The sequence below is a fragment of the Nerophis ophidion genome, linkage group LG14 (assembly GCF_033978795.1).
Source record: "Nerophis ophidion isolate RoL-2023_Sa linkage group LG14, RoL_Noph_v1.0, whole genome shotgun sequence".
In the NCBI taxonomy this organism is placed as follows: domain Eukaryota; kingdom Metazoa; phylum Chordata; class Actinopteri; order Syngnathiformes; family Syngnathidae; genus Nerophis; species Nerophis ophidion.
In genome coordinates this window covers 9,601,844-9,621,843 of record NC_084624.1, presented here as the reverse complement: position 1 = coordinate 9,621,843, position 20,000 = coordinate 9,601,844, and the positions used below count along the sequence as shown (strand labels likewise).

The window sequence follows — 20,000 nt, the reverse complement described above, 5'->3', positions numbered from 1 at the left end:
TATGGACTAAGTACATCATATCCAAAGATGATTCTTAGTTTTTATCCTAATTAAGGTCTCAATAAGCCCAAATAGAAAAGAAAAAAAAGCATGTAAACGAACAGCTTTGGCGTATGAGTTGGGAAATTGTGTTAGATGTAAATATAAACGGAATACAATGATTTGCAAAAATTTTTTAACCCATATTCAGTTGAATATGCTACAAAAGACAACATATTTGATGTTCAAACTGATAAACTTTTTTTGTTGTTGCAAATAATCATTAGCTTTAGAATTTGATGCCAGCAACACGTGACAAAAAAGTTGGAAAGGTGGCAATAAATACTGATAAAGTTGAGGAACGCTCATCACACACTTATATGGAACATCCCACAGGTGTGCAGGCTAATTGGGAACAGGTGGGTGCCATGATTGGGTATAAAAACAGCTTCCATGAATGCTAAGCAGTTCACAAACAAGGATGGGGCGAGGTACACCCCTTTGTAAGCAAATTGTCGAACAGTTTTAGAACAACATTTCTCAACGAGCTATTGCAAGGAATTTAGGGATTTTACATCTACGGTCCGTAAAATCATCAAAAAAGTTCAGAGAATCTGGAGAAATCACTGCACGTAAGCGACGATATTACGGACTTTTGATCCCTGCAGCAAAAACAGACACCAGTGTGTAAAGGATATCACCACATGGGCTCAGGAACACTTCATAAAACCACTGTCAGTAACTACAGTTGGTCGCTACATCTGTAAGTGCAAGTTAAAACTCTACTATGCAAAGCCAAACCCATTTATCAACAACACCCTGAAACACCGCCGGCTTGGCTGGGCCCGAGCTCATCTAAGATGGACTGATGCAAAGTGGAAAGGTGTTTGTGGTCTGACGAGTCCACATTTCAAATTATATTTGGAAACAGAGGACGTGGTGTCCTCCAGAACAAAGAGGAAAATAACCATCCGGATTGTTATAGGTGCAGAGTTGAAAAGCCAGCATCTGTGATGGTATGGGGGTGTATTAGTGCCCAAGTCATGGGTAACTTACACATCTGTGAAGGCACCATTAATGCTGAAAGGTCCATAAGGTTTTGGAACAACATATGTTGTCATCCAAGCAACATTATCATGGACGCCCCTGCTTATTTCAGCAAAACAAGTGTTACAACAGCGTGGTTCGTGAAAAAAAGAGTGCGTGTACTTTCCTGGCCCGCCTGCAGTCCAGACCTGTCTCCCATTGAAAAAGTGTGGCAAATAATGAAGCGTAGATACGACAGCGGAGACCCCGGACTGTTGAACGACTGAAGCTCTACATAAAACAAGAATGGGAAAGAACTCCACTTTCAAAGCTTCAACAATTAGTTTCCTCAGTTCCCAAACGTTTATTGAGTGTTGTTAAAAGAAAAGGTGATGTAACACAATGGTGAACATGCCCTTTCCCAACTACTTTGGCATGTGTGCAGCTATGAAATTCTAAGTTATTTGCAAAAAAAATTAAGTTTATGAGTTTGAACATCAAATTTCTTGTCTTTGTAGTGCATTCAATTGAATATGGGTTGAAAAGGATTTAAAAATCATTGTATTCTGTTTATATTTACATCTAACACAATTTCCCAACTCAAATGGAAACGGGGTTTGTACATAAATATATGTGTGTATATTTATGTATGTATGTATATATGTATGTGTTTTCTGCAATGTTTATTGCATTATAGAATTTTAGGCCATGTCCCTCATCCTTAATGAAAACATTGACTAGAATTGATTATTTGTAGTTTCACCTTTTTGAGTAAAATTGTTCTGCAAGTTGCCATATTGTGCTCCTCGTTAGAAAATAACAAGCAGAAGTGAGGATCTTAGTCTTATGAGGTTTTGGCGTTGAGTTGAGGCTGCTTAGACCTACCCAAACCTCCATTTTAGGAGAAGTGGTGGCGAGCTCCTGAAAGGTGGGCCTGTCTCTGGTCCGTGGCGCACTAGACTTTTCACTGGCATGTGGCTCGGTGGCCCCCGGCCAGGCTGCATGCGTGGTGGTGCCTCACTCAGCAGCACGCCCATCAACTCCAACACCAGCAGGAATTCTTTCCTCACATGCACACAGCAACTCTTTTCCACTTTTAAAAACCAGCAACCATTTGTTCTGCCTCCACTGTCTTTTCAAAAGAGATAATACCCTTTTTATTTCATAACGTCCATTTTAATTTCATCATTTTGACAGCTCATATTTTGGCCTTGCTATCTCATAATTTTGCTCTGTATCTCTATTTTGACTTTTTATCTCATATTTACAAGGTTTTTATTTTGACGTTTTATCTCGTAATTTAGACTTTTTTATTAATTATTCATAATTTTGACTATCTCATGATTTCGAATTTTTATTTCATCATTTTGACATTTTATCTCATGTTTTTTTATTGCATATTTTAAAATCTTCCGTTCATAATTTTGAGTTTTTATTTTGACTTTTTATCAAGATTTGTAATATCTAATAATTTTGACATTTTAGCTAATTTTTTGCCTTACTATCTCACACTTTTGCTTTGTACCTCTATTTTGACATTTTATCTAATTTTTTTTCTAATTTTTCTCATCATTTTTGTTCTCATAATTTCAAATTTATATCTTATAATTTTCCTTTTTTTTATAATCATTTTTTTTGTATCTCATAATTTATACATTTTTATTACATAATTTCGACTTTAAATAAAAAGTCAAAATAAAGACTTTTTATCAACAATTATATCTAATAATTTTTACATTTTAGCTCATATTTTTGTCTTGCTATCTCATAATTTTGCTCTGTATCTCTATTTTGACTTTTTATCTCATAATTACAAGGTTTTTATTTTGACGTTTTATCTCGTAATTTAGACTTTTTTTTAAATTATTCATAATTTTGACTATCTCATGATTTCGAATTTTTATTTCATCATTTTGACATTTTATCTCATGTTTTTTTATTGCATATTTTAAAATCTTCCGTTCATAATTTTGAGTTTTTATTTTGACTTTTTATCAAGATTTGTAATATCTAATAATTTTGACATTTTAGCAAATTTTTTGCCTTACTATCTCACACTTGTGCTTTGTACCTCTATTTTGACATTTTATCTCATTTTTTTTTTAATTTTTCTCATTTTTGTTCTCATAATTTCAAATTTATATCTTATAATTTTCCTTTTTTAATAATCAAATTTTTTTATCTCATAATTTATACATTTTTATTACATAATTTCGACTTTAAATAAAAAGTCAAAATAAAGACTTTTTATCAACAATTATATCTAATAATTTTGACATTTTAGCTCATCATTTTTGTTCTCATAATTTTTTTCATAGTCATATGATTTGTATCTCACAATTTATAAATGTTTACTACATAATTTCGACTTTTTATTTAGACTTTTTTTTATCAACAATTATATCTAATAATTTTGACATTTTAGCTAATTTGTTTTTCAAAATTTTCTCATTTTTGTTCTCATAATTTCAAATGTATATCTTATAATTTTCCTTTCTGTTTCATAATCATATTTATTGTATCTCATAATTTAGAATTTTTATTACATAATTTTGACTTTTTATTTAGACTTTTTATCAACAATTATAATATCTAATAATTTTGACATTTTAGCTCATATTTTTGCCTTGCTATATCATAATTTTGCTCTGTATCTCTATTTTGACTTTTTATCTCATAATTCCAAGGTTTTTATTTTGACTTTTCATCTCGTAATTTTGACTTTTTTTTTAATAGTTTTGACGCTGTGTCTTATTCATAATTTTGACTATCTCATGATTTCGACTTTTTATTTCATCATTTTGACATTTTATCTCATGATTTTGTATTGCATATTTTAAAATCTTTCGTTCATAATTTTGAGTTTTTATTTTGACTTTTTATCAAGATTTGTAACATCTAATAATTTTGACGTTTTAGCAAAAAAAATGTTTTATTTTTCTCAATTTTGTTCTCATAATTTCAAATTTAAATCTTATAATTTTCCTTTTTTTTTCCATAATCATATTTTTTGTATCTCATAATTCATACATTTTTATTACATAATTTCGACTTTTTATCAACAATTATATCTGATAATTTTGACATTTTAGCTCATTTTTTTCAAATTTTTCTCATCATTTTTGTTCTCATAATTTCAAATTTATATCTTATAATTTTCCTTTTTGTTTCATAATCATATTGTATGTCATAATTTAGAATTTTTATTACATAATTTCGACTTTTTATTTAGACTTTTTATCAACAAATATATGTAATAATTTTGACATTTTAGCTCATATTTTCGCCTTGCTATCTCAGTTTTCCTTTGTATCACTATTTTGACATTTTATCTCATTTTTCTCATTTTTGTTCTCATAATTTCGAATGTATATCTTATAATTTTTCCTTTTGTTTCATAATCGTATTTTTTGTATCATTAAAACATTTTATAACATAATTTCGGCTTTTTATTTAGACTTTTTATCAACAATTATATCTAATAATTTTGACATTTTAGCTCATATTTTTGCCTTGCTATCTCACATTTTTGCTTTGTATATCTATTTCGACTCTTTATCTCACTATGAAGTTTTCTTTTGACTTTTAATCTCATTTCGACTTTTTATTTAATCATTTTGACATTTTATCTCATTAATAATTTTGACTCTATCTAATGAGTTTGAGTTTTTATGTACTTTCTATCTCATAATTGTGATTTTCTTTTCTCATTTGGACTTTATATCTTACAATTTTACTTTTTTTTATAATTTTTTTATTGTATCTCATAAATTTGACTTTTTATTATATAATTTCGACTTTTTATTTATACTTTTTATCAACAATTATATCTAATAATTTTGACATTTTAGCTCATATTTTTGCCTTGCTATCTCACATTTTTGCTTTGTATATCTATTTCGACTCTTTATCTCATGAGGTTTTTTCTTTTGACTTTTTAATCTCATAATTTTGTCTTTTTATTTAATAGTTTTGACATTTTATCTCATTTATAATTCGTAATTTTGACTCATCATTTCGACTTTTTATTTCATCATTTTAGCATTTTATCTCAATCATGATTTTTGTTCTCATAATTTTGAATGTATATATATTTTTGCTTTTGTTTCATAATCATATTTTGGTATTGCATATTTTGGAATGTTAATTTTATAATTTTGACTTTTTATTGAGACTTTTTTTTAATCAAAAATGATAACCTTATCTAATAATTTCGACATTTTAGCTCACATTTTTGCCTTGCTATCTCACATTTTTGCTTTGTATATCTATTTCGACTCTTTATCTCTGAGTTTTTTTCTTTTGACTTTTTAATCTCATAAGTTCGATTTTTTATCTAATAGTTTTGACATTTTATCTCATTTATAATTCATAATTTTGACTCATCATTTCGGCTTTTTATTTAATCATTTTGACATTTTATCTCATTCATAATTTTGACTATCTAATGAGTTTGAGTGTTTAATGTACATTCTATCTCATAATTGTGATTTTATTTTCTCATTTTGACTTTATATCTTACAATTTTACTTTTTTTATGATTTTTTTTATTGTATCTCATAAATTTGACTTTTTATTATATAATTTTGACATTTTATCAACAATTATATGTAATAATTTTGACATTTTACCTCATATTTTTGCCTTGCTATCTCACTATTTTGCTTTGTATCTCTATTTTTTACATTTTATCACATAATTACAAGGTTTTTTTATTTTGACTTTTTATGTCATAATTTCAACTTTCTTTTTAATAGTTTTGACATTTTCTCTCATTCATAATTTTGACTCTATATAATGAGTTTGGGTTTTTATGTACTTTCTGTCTCATAATTGTGATTTTCTTTTCTCATTTTGACTTTATATCTTACAATTTTATTTTTTTATGATAATTTTTTATTGCATCTCATAAATTCTACTCTTTATAATATAATTTCGACTTTTTCTTTGGACTTTTTATCAACAATTATATCTAATAATTTTGACATTTTAGCTCATATTTTTGCCTTGCTATCTCACATTTTTGCTTTGCATATCTATTTCGACTCTTTATCTCATTATGAGTTTTTTTCTTTTGACTTTTAATCTCATAATTTTGACTTTCTATTTAATAGTTTTGACATTTTATCTAATTTATAATTCGTAATTTTGACTCATCATTTCGACTTTTTATTTCATCATTTTAGCATTTTATCTCAATCATGATTTTTGTTCTCATAATTTTGAATGTATATATTTTTTTGCTTTTGTTTCATAATCATATTTTGACATTTCATATTTTGGAATGTTAATTTTATAATTTTTACTTTTTATTGAGACTTTTTTTTAATCAAAAATGATAAAATTATCTAATAATTTCGACATTTTAGCTCACATTTTTGCCTTGCTATCTCACATTTTTGCTTTGTATATCTATTTCGACTCTTTATCTCTGAGTTTTTTTCTTTTGACTTTTTAATCTCATAATTTCGATTTTTTATCTAATAGTTTTGACATTTTATCTCATTTATAATTCATAATTTTGATTCATCATTTTGGCTTTTTATTTAATCATTTTGACATTTTATCTCATTCATAATTTTGACTCTATCTAATGAGTTTGAGTGTTTAATGTACATTCCGTCTCATAATTGTGATTTTATTTTCTCATTTTGACTTTATATCTTACAATTTTCCTTTTTTTATAATTTTTTATTGTATCTCATAAATTTGACTTTTTATTATATAATTTTGACATTTTATCAACAATTATATCTAATAATTTTGACATTTTCGCTCATATTTTTGCCTTGCTATCTCACTATTTTGCTTTGTATATCTATTTTTTACATTTTATCTCATAATTACAAGGTTTTTTATTTTGACTTTTTATGTCATAATTTTGACTTTCTTTTTAATAGTTTTGACATTTTCTCTCATTCATAATTTTGACTTTATATGAGTTTGAGTTTTTATGTACTTTCTATCTCATAATTGTGATTTTCTTTTCTCATTTTGACTTTATATCTTACAATTTGACTTTTTTATAATTTTTTTATTGTATCTCATAAATTTGACTTTTTATTATATAATTTCGACTTTTTATTTAGACTTTTTATCAACAATTATATGTAATAATTTTGACGTTTTAGCTCATATTTTTGCCTTGCTATCTCACATTTTTGCTTTGTATATCTATTTTCGACTCTTTATCTCATTATGAGGTTTTTTCTTTTGACTTTTTAATCTCATAATTTTGACTTTTTATTTAATAGTTTTGACATTTTATCTCATTTATAATTCATAATTTTGACTCATTTCGACTTTTTATTTCATCATTTTAGCATTTTATCTCAATCATGATTTTTGTTCTCATAATTTTGAATGTATATATATTTTTGCTTTTGTTTCATAATCATATTTTGGTATTGCATATTTTGGAATGTTAATTTTATAATTTTGACTTTTTATTGAGACTTTTTTTTTAATCAAAAATGATAACATTATCTAATAATTTCGACATTTTAGCTCACATTTTTGCCTTGCTAGCTCACATTTTTGCTTTGTATATCTATTTCGACTTTTTATCTCTGAGTTTTTTTCTTTTGACTTTTTAATCTCATAATTTCGATTTTTTATCTAATAGTTTTGACATTTTATCTCATAATTCATAATTTTGACTCATCATTTTGGCTTTTTATTTAATAATTTTGACATTTTATCTCATTCATAATTTTGACTCTATCTATTGAGTTTGAGTGTTTAATGTACATTCTATCTCATAATTGTGATTTTATTTTCTCATTTTGACTTTATATCTTACAATTTTACTTTTTTTATGATTTTTTATAGTATCTCATAAATTTGACTTTTTATTATATAATTTCGACATTTTAGCTCATATTTTTGCCTTGCTTTTTCACTATTTTGCTTTGTATCTCTATTTTTTACATTTTATCTCATAATTACAATGTTTTTTATTTTGACTTTTTATGCCATAATTTCGACTTTCTTTTTAATAGTTTTGACATTTTCTCTCATTCATAATTTTGACTCTATATGAGTTTGAGTTTTAATGTACTTTCCGTCTCATAATTGTGATTTTTTTTTTCTCATTTTGACTTTATATCTTACAATTTTACTTTTTTTATGATTTTTTTATTGTATCTCATTAATTTGACATTTTATTATATAATTTTGACATTTTATCAACAATTATATCTAATAATTTTGACATTTTACCTCATATTTTTGCCTTGCTATTTCACTATTTTGCTTTGTATCTCTATTTTTTACATTTTATCTCATAATTACAATGTTTTTTATTTTGACTTTTTATGTCATAATTTCGACTTTCTTTTTAATAGTTTTGACATTTTCTCTCATTCATAATTTTGACTCTATATAATGAGTTTGAGTTTTTATGTACTTTCTATCTCATACTTGTGATTTTCTTTTCTCATTTTGACTTTATATCTTACAATTTGACTTTTTTATAATTTTTTTATTGTATCTCATAAATTTGACTTTTTATTATATAATTTCGACTTTTTATTTAGACTTTTTATCAACAATTATATGTAATAATTTTGACATTTTAGCTCATATTTTTGCCTTGCTATCTCACATTTTTGCTTTGTATATCTATTTTCGACTCTTTATCTCATTATGAGGTTTTTTCTTTTGACTTTTTAATCTCATAATTTTGACTTTTTATTTAATAGTTTTGACATTTTATCTAATTTATAATTCATAATTTTGACTCATCATTTCGACTTTTTATTTCATCATTTTAGCATTTTATCTCAATCATGATTTTTGTTCTCATAATTTTGAATGTATATATATTTTTGCTTTTGTTTCATAATCATATTTTGGTATTGCATATTTTGGAATGTTAATTTTATAATTTTGACTTTTTATTGAGACTTTTTTTTTAATCAAAAATGATAACATTATCTAATAATTTCGACATTTTAGCTCACATTTTTGCCTTGCTAGCTCACATTTTTGCTTTGTATATCTATTTCGACTCTTTATCTCTGAGTTTTTTTCTTTTGACTTTTAATCTCATAATTTCGACTTTTTATCTAATAGTTTTGACATTTTATCTCATAATTCATAATTTTGACTCATCATTTTGGCTTTTTATTTAATCATTTTGACATTTTATCTCATTCATAATTTTGACTCTATCTATTGAGTTTGAGTGTTTAATGTACATTCTATCTCATAATTGTGATTTTATTTTCTCATTTTGACTTTATATCTTACAATTTTACTTTTTTTATGATTTTTTATAGTATCTCATAAATTTGACTTTATTATATAATTTCGACATTTTAGCTCATATTTTTGCCTTGCTATTTCACTATTTTGCTTTGTATCTCTATTTTTTACATTTTATCTCATAATTACAATGTTTTTTATTTTGACTTTTTATGTCATAATTTCGACTTTCTTTTTAATTTGACATTTTCTCTCATTCATAATTTTGACTCTATATGAGTTTGAGTTTTAATGTACTTTCCGTCTCATAATTGTGATTTTTTTTTTCTCATTTTGACTTTATATCTTACAATTTTACTTTTTTTATGATTTTTTCATTGTATCTCATAAATTTGACATTTTATTATATAATTTTGACATTTTATCAACAATTATATCTAATAATTTTGACATTTTACCTCATATTTTTGCCTTGCTATTTCACTATTTTGCTTTGTATCTCTATTTTTTACATTTTATCTCATAATTACAATGTTTTTTATTTTGACTTTTTATGTCATAATTTCGACTTTCTTTTTAATAGTTTTGACATTTTCTCTCATTCATAATTTTGTCTCTATATAATGGGTTTGAGTTTTTATGTACTTTCTATCTCATACTTGTGATTTTCTTTTCTCATTTTGACTTTATATCTTACAATTTGACTTTTTTATAATTTTTTTATTGTATCTCATAAATTTGACTTTTTATTATATAATTTCGACTTTTTATTTAGACTTTTTATCAACAATTATATGTAATAATTTTGACATTTTAGCTCATATTTTTGCCTTGCTATCTCACATTTTTGCTTTGTATATCTATTTTCAACTCTTTATCTCATTATGAGGTTTTTTCTTTTGACTTTTTAATCTCATAATTTCGACTTTTTATTTAATAGTTTTAACATTTTATCTCATTTATAATTTTGACTCATTTCGACTTTTTATTTAATCATTTTGACATTTGATCTCATAATCATGATTTTTGTATTGCGTATTTTTTTTCACAACAAGTAAAAGACTAACATACAATCTGCTTAGTGAGAAGAATGATCTTATCAGGCAGAAAACAAACAAATATCACCTTTATTGGAGCTATTTGATCTTACTTCGATTTCAGTTTTTGCAGTGCATGTCATGTTTTTCTTCCTCATCCTGTCAAGTCCTCTTTGGTTGAAAGAGGCATAAAGGCTTTGAGGAAGTGTGTGTGTGTGTGTGTGTGTGTGTGTGTGTGTGGGGGGGGGGGGGGGTGTCGTTGTTTGGGTCAGACCCATGATGGCTGCCTAGAAACATTTTCTAATATTAGAACGTTTCCTTGATTTGCCCGGCTTCTCCGGTGACTGGGTAGCACATGGCCACGGCGCCAGCCAATCACCTCGCGGGGAGAGCTTTCCCTCGCTCTAGCAACAGCGAGTTACTTGCCGCCTATTCATTAATTATTTTCCTGCGGTCTCCCTCAGCCGTGCGGAGTCTGCTCCGCGGCAAAGTGCTCCCCCGCTTTCTTCTGGCTGAAGAGAAAGTTGCTCAGAGAGGATGGATCCGCCGACGCCGAGCTCGACGGCCGCCGTTGGTGGCGGCGAGCTGCTCCGCCGCCATCCCAGCCCTGCTCGGGCCGCCCCTCTTCCCCCCCGCACTTTTGGCGCCCTGGAAGTAAGTCGTGAAAAGACGGAGCGGCGCACCACGGCGTTTTTTTTCCCCCGACTTGTTTCCTGCCGGACGGTGTGAGGAACCAGGCGTGGAGACGGGGTGAACCACGGGACTTTTTTGGCGGAGGGGGGCAGGACTGTGGGAGTTTTGGAGGGGGTGGGGAGCAGGTGGAGGGAGGGGGTAGGGCTAAAGCGGGGGGGGGGGGGGGCATGGTGGTGTGAGGATTGCGGGCTGTGGTTGGGTATGCCAGTGCCACGTGTCTCGCCTGGCACCTCTCGCTTCTGGACTGGGAAGGATGTTGCACGGAGAGTCTGCCTGCGCCCGTCCGGCTGTGTCTCTACACCAAAAGTGGGGTGAGTGTCGCACTAGGCCGCGTCCTCCGAACACCGCAACTCTTCCATCGTTCTCCGCTTTATTGAAACGGAGAAAACAAAAAAAAATGACGTTTAGAACTCCGAACGGTTTGCGGTCTGGCACCACAACATCACTGGGATTCGAAGCTAACCCACGCTAAGGGGTGTTGTTGGTTTTTTTCTGTGTTTTTTTTTTTTTCAAGCTTCTGCACCGCATCGATCCTGCTAACATTTCACAACCGATTTCACAACGTCGCCGGGCCCTGGACAACCAGGCCTGCGGTTGTTTGGTTTCGGGCGTATTTTATTTCAAACGTCGCCCTGAATAGCTGGCGACTCTCGCCACAGACGATCAAAACTTGCACGCACTTCTCCGGGGGCCGCGTCGTCGACCTGCGTCGTCGCTAACGTAGTCGTCGTCGTCCTCGGCTGGCCTACAGACTGCAGATGTTGTTCTTAATCTGCATACCCTAATCTCTTCTCCTCGTCCTCCGCTCGCCATCTCTTCCCCCCCCCCCCCCCCCAGTAACTGGAAGTTCGGGACATCTGGGGACCACTCTCCTCTGCGACGGTACGGACAACGTTTTTCACCCTTTTTGCCACAAGAGTTCGACGTTTATGGTGTGTTATGCATCAAATCCACTCTTTAGTAGCGTTACTTGTCCATCATTTGACTTGGTGCTGGTTTATTTTGTGCGTCGTAGAATTTGAGAAGGTAATTTGGTGATGTTTTATCTCGCCATGGAGCCATGTAGCTCTTCTGACAGAATGAATCCCGAAATATTTCCGAGGCAACAACACGCCGTCTTCTTGTCTCACTTGCAGATGACGAAATGTTGCGAAGGATTCTAAATTCTATTTTTTTTGTCTCGTATCTTGCTCTTCGGAATATTTTCCTGGGAATGTGCGACGACTCGCACGGATGTTGATTTTTTACATTGGAAGTTCATGTTCCTGAGCAAATTGTGCGTGTGTGAACATGGCGTCCAGGGCCCCAGTTTGCTGTTTTGATCGTGACGCAGCGGAATCGTGCCGAAAAACCGCACAAGCGCATGTTGGCCATTTTCATTCACGTATCTAAGCTCTGCTTCTTCACCTGCCAATGCAGATGTTGTTCTTTTAATCTGCATAACCTAATCTCTTCTCCTCGTCCTCGCTCGCCATCTCTTCCCCCCCCCCCCCAGTAACTGGAAGTTCGGGAAATCTGGGGACCGCTCTCCTCTGCGACGGTACGGACAACGTTTTTCACCGATTTCGCCAGAAGAGTTCGACATTTACAGACCGATGTGTTATACATGAAATCCACTCTTTAGAAGCATTATTTGTACATCATCTGACTTAGCTTGTTTATTTTGTACGTCGTAATATTTAAGAAGGTAATTTGGTGATGTTTTATCTCGCCATGGAACCATGTAGCTCTTCTGACAGAATGAAGCCAGAAATATTTCCCAGGCAACAACACGCCGTCTTCTTGTCTCACTTGCAGATGACGAAATATTGCGAAGGCTTCAAAATTCTTGTTTTTTTTCTCGTATTCTTGCTCTTCGGAATATTTTCCTGGGAATGTGCGACGACTCGCACGGATGTTGATTTTTTTTACATTGGAAGTTCATGTTCCTGAGCAAATTGTGCGTGTGTGAACATGGCGTCCAGGGCCCCAGTTTGCTGTTTTGGTCGTGACGCAGCGGAATCATGCCGAAAACCGCACAAGCGCATGTTGGCCATTTTCATAAACGTATCTAAGGTCGGCTTCTTCACCTGCCAATGCAGATGTTGTTCTTTAATCTGCATACCCTAATCTCTTCTCCTCGTCCTCACTCGCCATCCTCTCCCCCCCCAGTAACTGGAAGTTCGGGAAATCTGGGGGACCGCTCTCCTCTGCGACGGTACGGACAACGTTTTTCACCGATTTCGCCACAAGAGTTCGACATTTACAAACCTATGTGTTATGTCTAAAATCCACTTTTTACAAACGTTATTTGTACATTTGACTTTGCTTGTTTATTTTGTGCGTCGTAATATTTGAGATGTTTTAAGTCCTCTCGCCATGGAGCCATGTAGCTCTTCTGACAGAATGAAGCCAGAAATATTTCCGATGCAACAACACGCCATCTTCTTGTCTCACTTGCAGATGACGAAATGTTGCGAAGGCTTCGAAATTCTAGGTTTTTTTCTCGTATTCTTGCTCTTCGGAATATTTTCCCGGGAATGTGCGACGACTCGCACGGATGTTGATTTTTTACATTGAAGTTCATGTTCCTGAGCAAATTGTGCGTGTGTGAACGTGGCGTCCAGGGGCCCCAGTTTGCTGTTTTGGTCGTGACGCAGCGGAATCGTGCTCAAAACCGCACAAGCGCATGTTCGCCATTTTCATGCACGTATCTAAGCTCGGCTTCTTCACTAGCCAATGCAGATGTTGTTCTTTAATCTGCATACCCTAATCTCTTCTCCTCGTCCTCGCTCGCCATCTCTTCCCCCCAGTAACTGGAAGTTCGGGAAATCTGGGGATCGCTCTCCTCTGCGACGGTACAGACAACGTTTTTCACACGATTTCGCCACAAGAGTTCGACATTTACAAACCGATGTGTTATGCATAAAATCCACTCTTTAGAAGCGTTATTTGTACATCATTTGACTTTGCATATTTATTTTGTGCGTCGTAATATTTGGTGATGTTTTAAGTCATCTTGCCATGGAGCCATGCAGCTCTTCTGACAGAATAAAGCCAAAAATATTTCCGAGGCAACAACACGCCGTCTTCTTGTCTCACTTGCAGATAACGAAATGTTGCGAAGGCTTCTAAATTCTAGCTTTTTTGTCTCGTATCTTGCTCTTCGGAATATTTTCCTGGGAATGTGCGATGACTCGCATGGATGTTGATTTTTACATTGGAAGTTCATGTTCCTGAACAAATTGTGCGTGTGTGAACGTGGCGTCCAGGGCCCCAGTTTGCTGTTTTGGTCGTGACGCAGCGACATCGTGCGGAAAACCGCACAAGCGCATGTTGGCCATTTTCATGCACGTATCTAAGCTCGGCTTCCTCACCTGCCAATGCAGATGTTGTTCTTTAATCTGCATACCCTATTCTCTTCTCCTCGTCCTCGCTCGCCATCTCTTCCCCCGCTAGTAACTGGAAGTTCGGGAAATCTGGGGACCGCTCTCCTCTGCGACGGTAAGGACGTTTTTCACCGATTTCGCCACAAGAGTTCGACATTTACAAACCGATGTGTTATGCATGAAATCTACTCTTTAGAAGCGTTATTTGTACATTTAACTTTGCTTGTTTATTTTGTGCGTCGTAATATTTGGTGATGTTTTAAGTCCTCTAACCATGTAGCTCTTCTGACAGAATGAAGCCAGAAATATTTCCGAGGCAACAACCCGCCGTCTTCTTGTCTCACTTGCAGATAACGAAATGTTGCGAAGGCTTCTAAATTCTATTTTTTTTGTCTCGTATTCTCGCTCTTCGGAATATTCTCCTAAGAATGTGCGACGACTCGCAGGGGATGTTGATTTTTTTACATTGGAAGTTCATGTTCTTGAACAAATTGTGCGTGTGTGAACGTGGCGTCCAGGGCCCCAGTTTGCTGTTTTGGTCGTGACGCAGCAGCATCGTGCGTAAAACCGCACAAGCGCATGTTCGCCATTTTCATGCACGTATCTAAGCTCGGCTTCTTCACCTGCCAATGAAGATATTGTTCTTTAATCTGCATACCCTAATCTCTTCTCCTCGTCCTCGCTCTCCATCTCTTCCCCCCCAGTAACTGGAAGTTCGGGAAATCTGGGGACCGCTCTCTTCTGCGACGGTACGGCCAACGTTTTTCACCGATTTCGCCACAAGAGTTCGACATTTACAAACCGATGTGTTATGCATGAAATCCACTCTTTAGAAGCGTTATTTGTACATCATTTGACTTTGCTTGTTTATTTTGTGCGTCGTAATATTTGTGATGTTTTATCTCGCCATGGAGCCATGTAGCTCTTCTGACAGAATGAAGCCAGAAATATTTCCGAGGCAACAACACGCCGTCTTCTTGTCTCACTTGCAGATAACGAAATGTTGCGAAGGCTTCTAAATTCTATTTTTTTTGTCTCGTATTCTCGCTCTTCGGAACATTTTCCCGGGAATTTGTGACGACTCGCACGCATGTTGATTTTTTACATTGGAAGTTCATGTTCCTGAGCAAATTGTGCGTGTGTGAACGTGGCGTCCAGAGCCCCAGTTTGCTGTTTTGGTCGTGACGCAGCAGCATCGTGCGGAAAACCGCACAAGCGCATGTTGGCCATTTTCATCCACGTATCTAAGCTCGGCTTCTCCACCTGCCAATGAAGATGTTGTTCTTTGATCTGCATACCCTAATCTCTTCTCCTCGTCCTCGCTCGCCATCTCTTCCCCCCCCCCAGTAACTGGAAGTTCGGGAAATCTGGGGACCGCTCTCCTCTGCGACGGTACGGACAACGTTTTTCACCGATTTCGCCACAAGAGTTCGACATTTACAAACCGATGTGTTATGCATAAAATCCACTCTTTAGAAGCGTTATTTGTACATAATTTGACTTTGCTTGTTTATTTTGTACGTCGTAATATTTGAGAAGGTAATTTGGTGATGTTCTAAGTGTCACTATCCGTCTTCTCGCCATTCTCATGCACGTATCTAAGCTCGGCTTCTTCACCTGAGAACGTCTGTATTCACCTCATTCCTGTGAAATGTATCCCATAGTGTAGAAACATGAAGAAATAAGTACAAAAGCATGCATGTTCCAAATAAAGCCAAACCCTTCTCTTTCTGGGCTTCTGCCGCGCTGCAGGTTGGCCGTAATCCCCGTCCAGGACATGCGGGAGCGTCACAGAACCGAAGAGGATTAAAGACCGTCCCAGTCCGCCACCGGCACTCCTGATTTGGACCACTTGGTCGGAGCGCAGCGGACCTGGCAAGAGCATGTTGCCCACGCTCTCCCTCTGCTCCATCGTCTGGCTCAACCGGGGTATCAAGCTGAGGAAAGTGCACCACTTCACCAACACCGGTCAGGTCTGAGAGCAGAGTCGGAAGGTCGGACTTGTGAAAATGCTCCTCAGCTTCGGGTGACTCTGGCGTCCCTCGACATCGTCGTCATCTTCAGTGACTCATAAACCTTTCCGGTTCCCCCGGCCGTGTAATCCGCTTGTCGGCGGCCATTTTGAATTGTGCTCCCCCCCACGCAAAATGGCAACGGAGGGCTTCCAGTACCGGGCGCTGTACGCCTTTGCTAAAGACCAGGAGGAGGACCTGGACCTGCAGCCGGGGGACCTGCTGGTGGTGAGCAAGGCGTCCCTCCTGTCCATGGAGAACTACCACCCGGGCCGCGCCGAGGAGCCGGAATGCCTGGGCTGGCTCCTGGGGTACAACGAGCGCTCCAAGCAGAGAGGCGACTTCCCCGGGACCTACGTCCAGTACGTGGGCCCCGTCATGATGGCGCTCCCGTCCAGTCAACCCCGGTCTCAGCGGCCGCTGCCTGCCGCGCCGACACCGGACACGTGTCAAGGTGAGGACGCTTGCTCTCCTCTCTACTCTCCAAGCTTGCTCAGTCTCTTCTTTTGAAAACAAACAACTTAAAAAGAAATGTAAGCTGCGGATAATTGTTTTCCTACTAAAATTAGAAAGTATTTAGTTTTTATTACAATTATTTTATGACAATTATTCTATCTTCTTAGTTCTCATCGATATACAGTATACAGGCCTCAAAATTAAACGTTTTAAGGTCAAGGCAAGTGTTGCTTTAAGGGAGGACTCATATTTTAGGGCATATGCATATGTATAAATGTGTGTATGTCTTTGTATACATGTGTATATATGTATATGTGTGTGTGTGTGTATATATGTACATATATGTGTGTGTGTATGTATATATGTGTGTGTGTGTATATATATGTGTGTATATATACAGACATATACACATATGTACACATGTATACATACATTAACACGCATATACATATATATATATATATATGTGTGTGTGTCTGTGTGTTTATGTATGTATACATGTATATACATATATGTGTATATGTGTGTTTATGTATGTATACATGTATATATATATGTGTATATGTGTGTTTATGTATGTATACATGTGTATATATATGTGTTTGTGTATATATATATACACATATATACAGACATATAGACATACATACACATGCATACATACATAAACACGCGTATATATATATTTATATATATATATATGTGTATATGTGTGTTTATGTATGTATACATGTATATACATATACATGTGTATATGTGTGTTTATGTATGTATACATGTGTATATATATGTGTTTGTGTATACAGTATATACACATATATACAGACATACATACACATGCATACATAAACACGCATATATATATATATATATATATATATATACACACACACACATTGGTATGACTCGGCCGGGGTTCGAACTCGCAACCTACCAATCTCAGGGCGGACAATCTAACCTCTAGGCCACTTATTCAAAAGATCAACACCCTTATTAAAGCATGTCCTTTTTTTTTATACTCCTGATGTAGCATTTGGGACATATTTAAATTGAAAACATTCCTTCGGAACAAAGTTTTTATTGTGACAAGAAGATTGTTGTTGGTATTAATTATCTAAATATATTTCATTTCACCTTTTCAGTGTCTCTGTCCGTGTAAATGAAAACTATTTGTAGAATACTACACATTATGGCCGCACCGTTTTATAAGCCGCATGTTCAAAGCGTTGGAAAAAAAGCAGTGGCTTATAATCTGGTAAATATAGTAGACTAAACCGTTTTATTTAAAGTTAATGTAGCAATGATTGTCACACACACTCTAGGTGTTGTGAAATTTGTCCTCTGCATTCGACCCATCCCTTAGTTCACCCCCCCGGGAGGTGAGGGGAGCAGTGAGAAGCAGCGCATTATGGCCGTTTGTAAAGAAAAATCTACAAATTGGCCGCACCGTTTTATAAACCGCGTGGTTCAAAGCGTTGGAAAAAAAGTATTGGCTTATAGTCTGGTAAATATAGCAGACTAAACTGTTTACATTTAAAGTTAAAGTCGCAACGATTGTCTCACACACACACACTAGGTGTTGTGAAATTTGTCCTCTGCATTCCACCCTTCTTCACCCCACTTGGAGGTGAGGGGAGCAGTGAGCAGCAGCGATGGCCGCGCCCAGGAATAATTTTTTGGTCTTTTAACCCCCAATTCTTGGTCTGACTCGGCCGGGGTTCAAACTCACAACCTACCAATCTCAAGGCAGACATCCTTATTAAAGCATGTCCTTTTTTATTTATACTTCTAATGTAGGATTTGGGACAAATTTAAACTACTTTTTTTCCAACGCTTTGAACCATGCGGTTTATAAAACGGTGCGGCAAATTTGGTTTATAAAACGGTGCGGCAAATTTGTAGATTTGTCTTTACTAACGGCCAAAATGTTTAGTATTCTACAAATAGTTTTCAGCAATGATTGTCACACACTCACTAGGTGTTGTTAAATTTGTCCTCTGCATTCACTACCCTCACTCCCCTTGGAGGTGAGGGAGCAGTGAGGAGCAGCGGTGGCCCCGCCCAGGAATCATTTTTTGGTGATTTAACCCCCAATTCTTGGTCTGACTTGGCCGGGGTTCGAACTCATGACCTACCAATCTCAGGGCGGACACCTTTATTTAAAGCATGTCCTTTTTTTTTTTTCATACTCAATGTAGGATTTGGGACAAATTTAAACTGAAAAAAATCCTCTGGAACAAAGTCTTTATTGTGACAAGAAGATTGTTGATGATGTTAATTTATATAAATATAATTAATTTCTCCTCACCTTTTCAGTGTCTCTGTCGGTGTAATATAAAAACTATTTGTAGAATGCTGAACATTTTGGCCGTTAGTAAAGACAAATCTACAAATTTGCCGCACCGTTTTATAAACCGCATGGTTCAAAGTGTTGGAAAAAAAGTAGTGGCTTATAGTCTGGTAAATATAGCAGAATAAACCGTTTATATTTAAAGTTAAAGTAGCAATGATTGTCACACACACACACACACACACACACCCACACACACACACACACACACTAGGTGTTGTGAAATTTGTCCTCTGCATTCCACCCTTCGTCACCCCACTTGGAGGTGAGGAGAGCAGTGAGCAGCAGCGATGGCTGCGCCCAGGAATCATTTATTGGTCTTTTAACCCCCAATTCTTGGTCTGACTCGGCCGGGGTTCAAACTCACAACCTACCAATCTCAGGGCGGACACCCTTATTAAAGCATGTCCTTTTTTTTTTATACTTCTAATGTAGGATTTGGGACAAATTTAAACGACTTTTTTTCCAACGCTTTGAACCATGCGGTTTATAAAACGGTGCGGCAAATTTGTAGATTTGTCTTTACTAACGGCCAAAGTGTTCAGTATTCTACAAATAGTTTTCAGCAATGATTGTCACACACTCACTAGGTGTTGTGAAATTTGTCCTCTGCATTCACTCCCCTCACTCCCCTTGGAGGTGAGGGGAGCAGTGAGGCGCAGCGGTGGCCGCGCCCAGGAGTAATTTTTTTGCTTATTTAACCCCCAATTCTTGGTCTGACTCGGCCGGGGTTCGAACTCATGACCTACCAATCTCAGGGCGGACACCTTTTATTAAAGCATGTCCTTTTTTTTTCATACTCAATGTAGGATTTGGGACAAATTTAAACTGAAAAAATTCCTCTGGAACACTGTCTTTATTGTGACAAGAT

General features: G+C 35.0%; 1 protein-coding gene across 4 annotated transcripts in view; it reads left to right on the top strand.

Annotated features, from left to right (window-relative positions):
* Window positions 1-20,000, top strand: part of pik3r2 (phosphoinositide-3-kinase, regulatory subunit 2 (beta)) — a 100,997-nt gene that overhangs the window by 4,389 nt on the left and 76,608 nt on the right. For 2 of the 4 annotated variants that reach the window (XM_061919801.1, XM_061919798.1), the window contains exon 2: window positions 16,064-16,777. In XM_061919801.1, coding sequence (XP_061775785.1) covers window positions 16,459-16,777 — 319 coding nt within the window. In that variant the 5' untranslated portion in view covers window positions 16,064-16,458. Of the gene's footprint in view, window positions 1-11,107; window positions 11,255-11,787; window positions 11,826-16,063; window positions 16,778-20,000 lie in introns of those variants that run through there. The other 2 variants (XM_061919799.1, XM_061919800.1) reach the window with 2 other exon arrangements.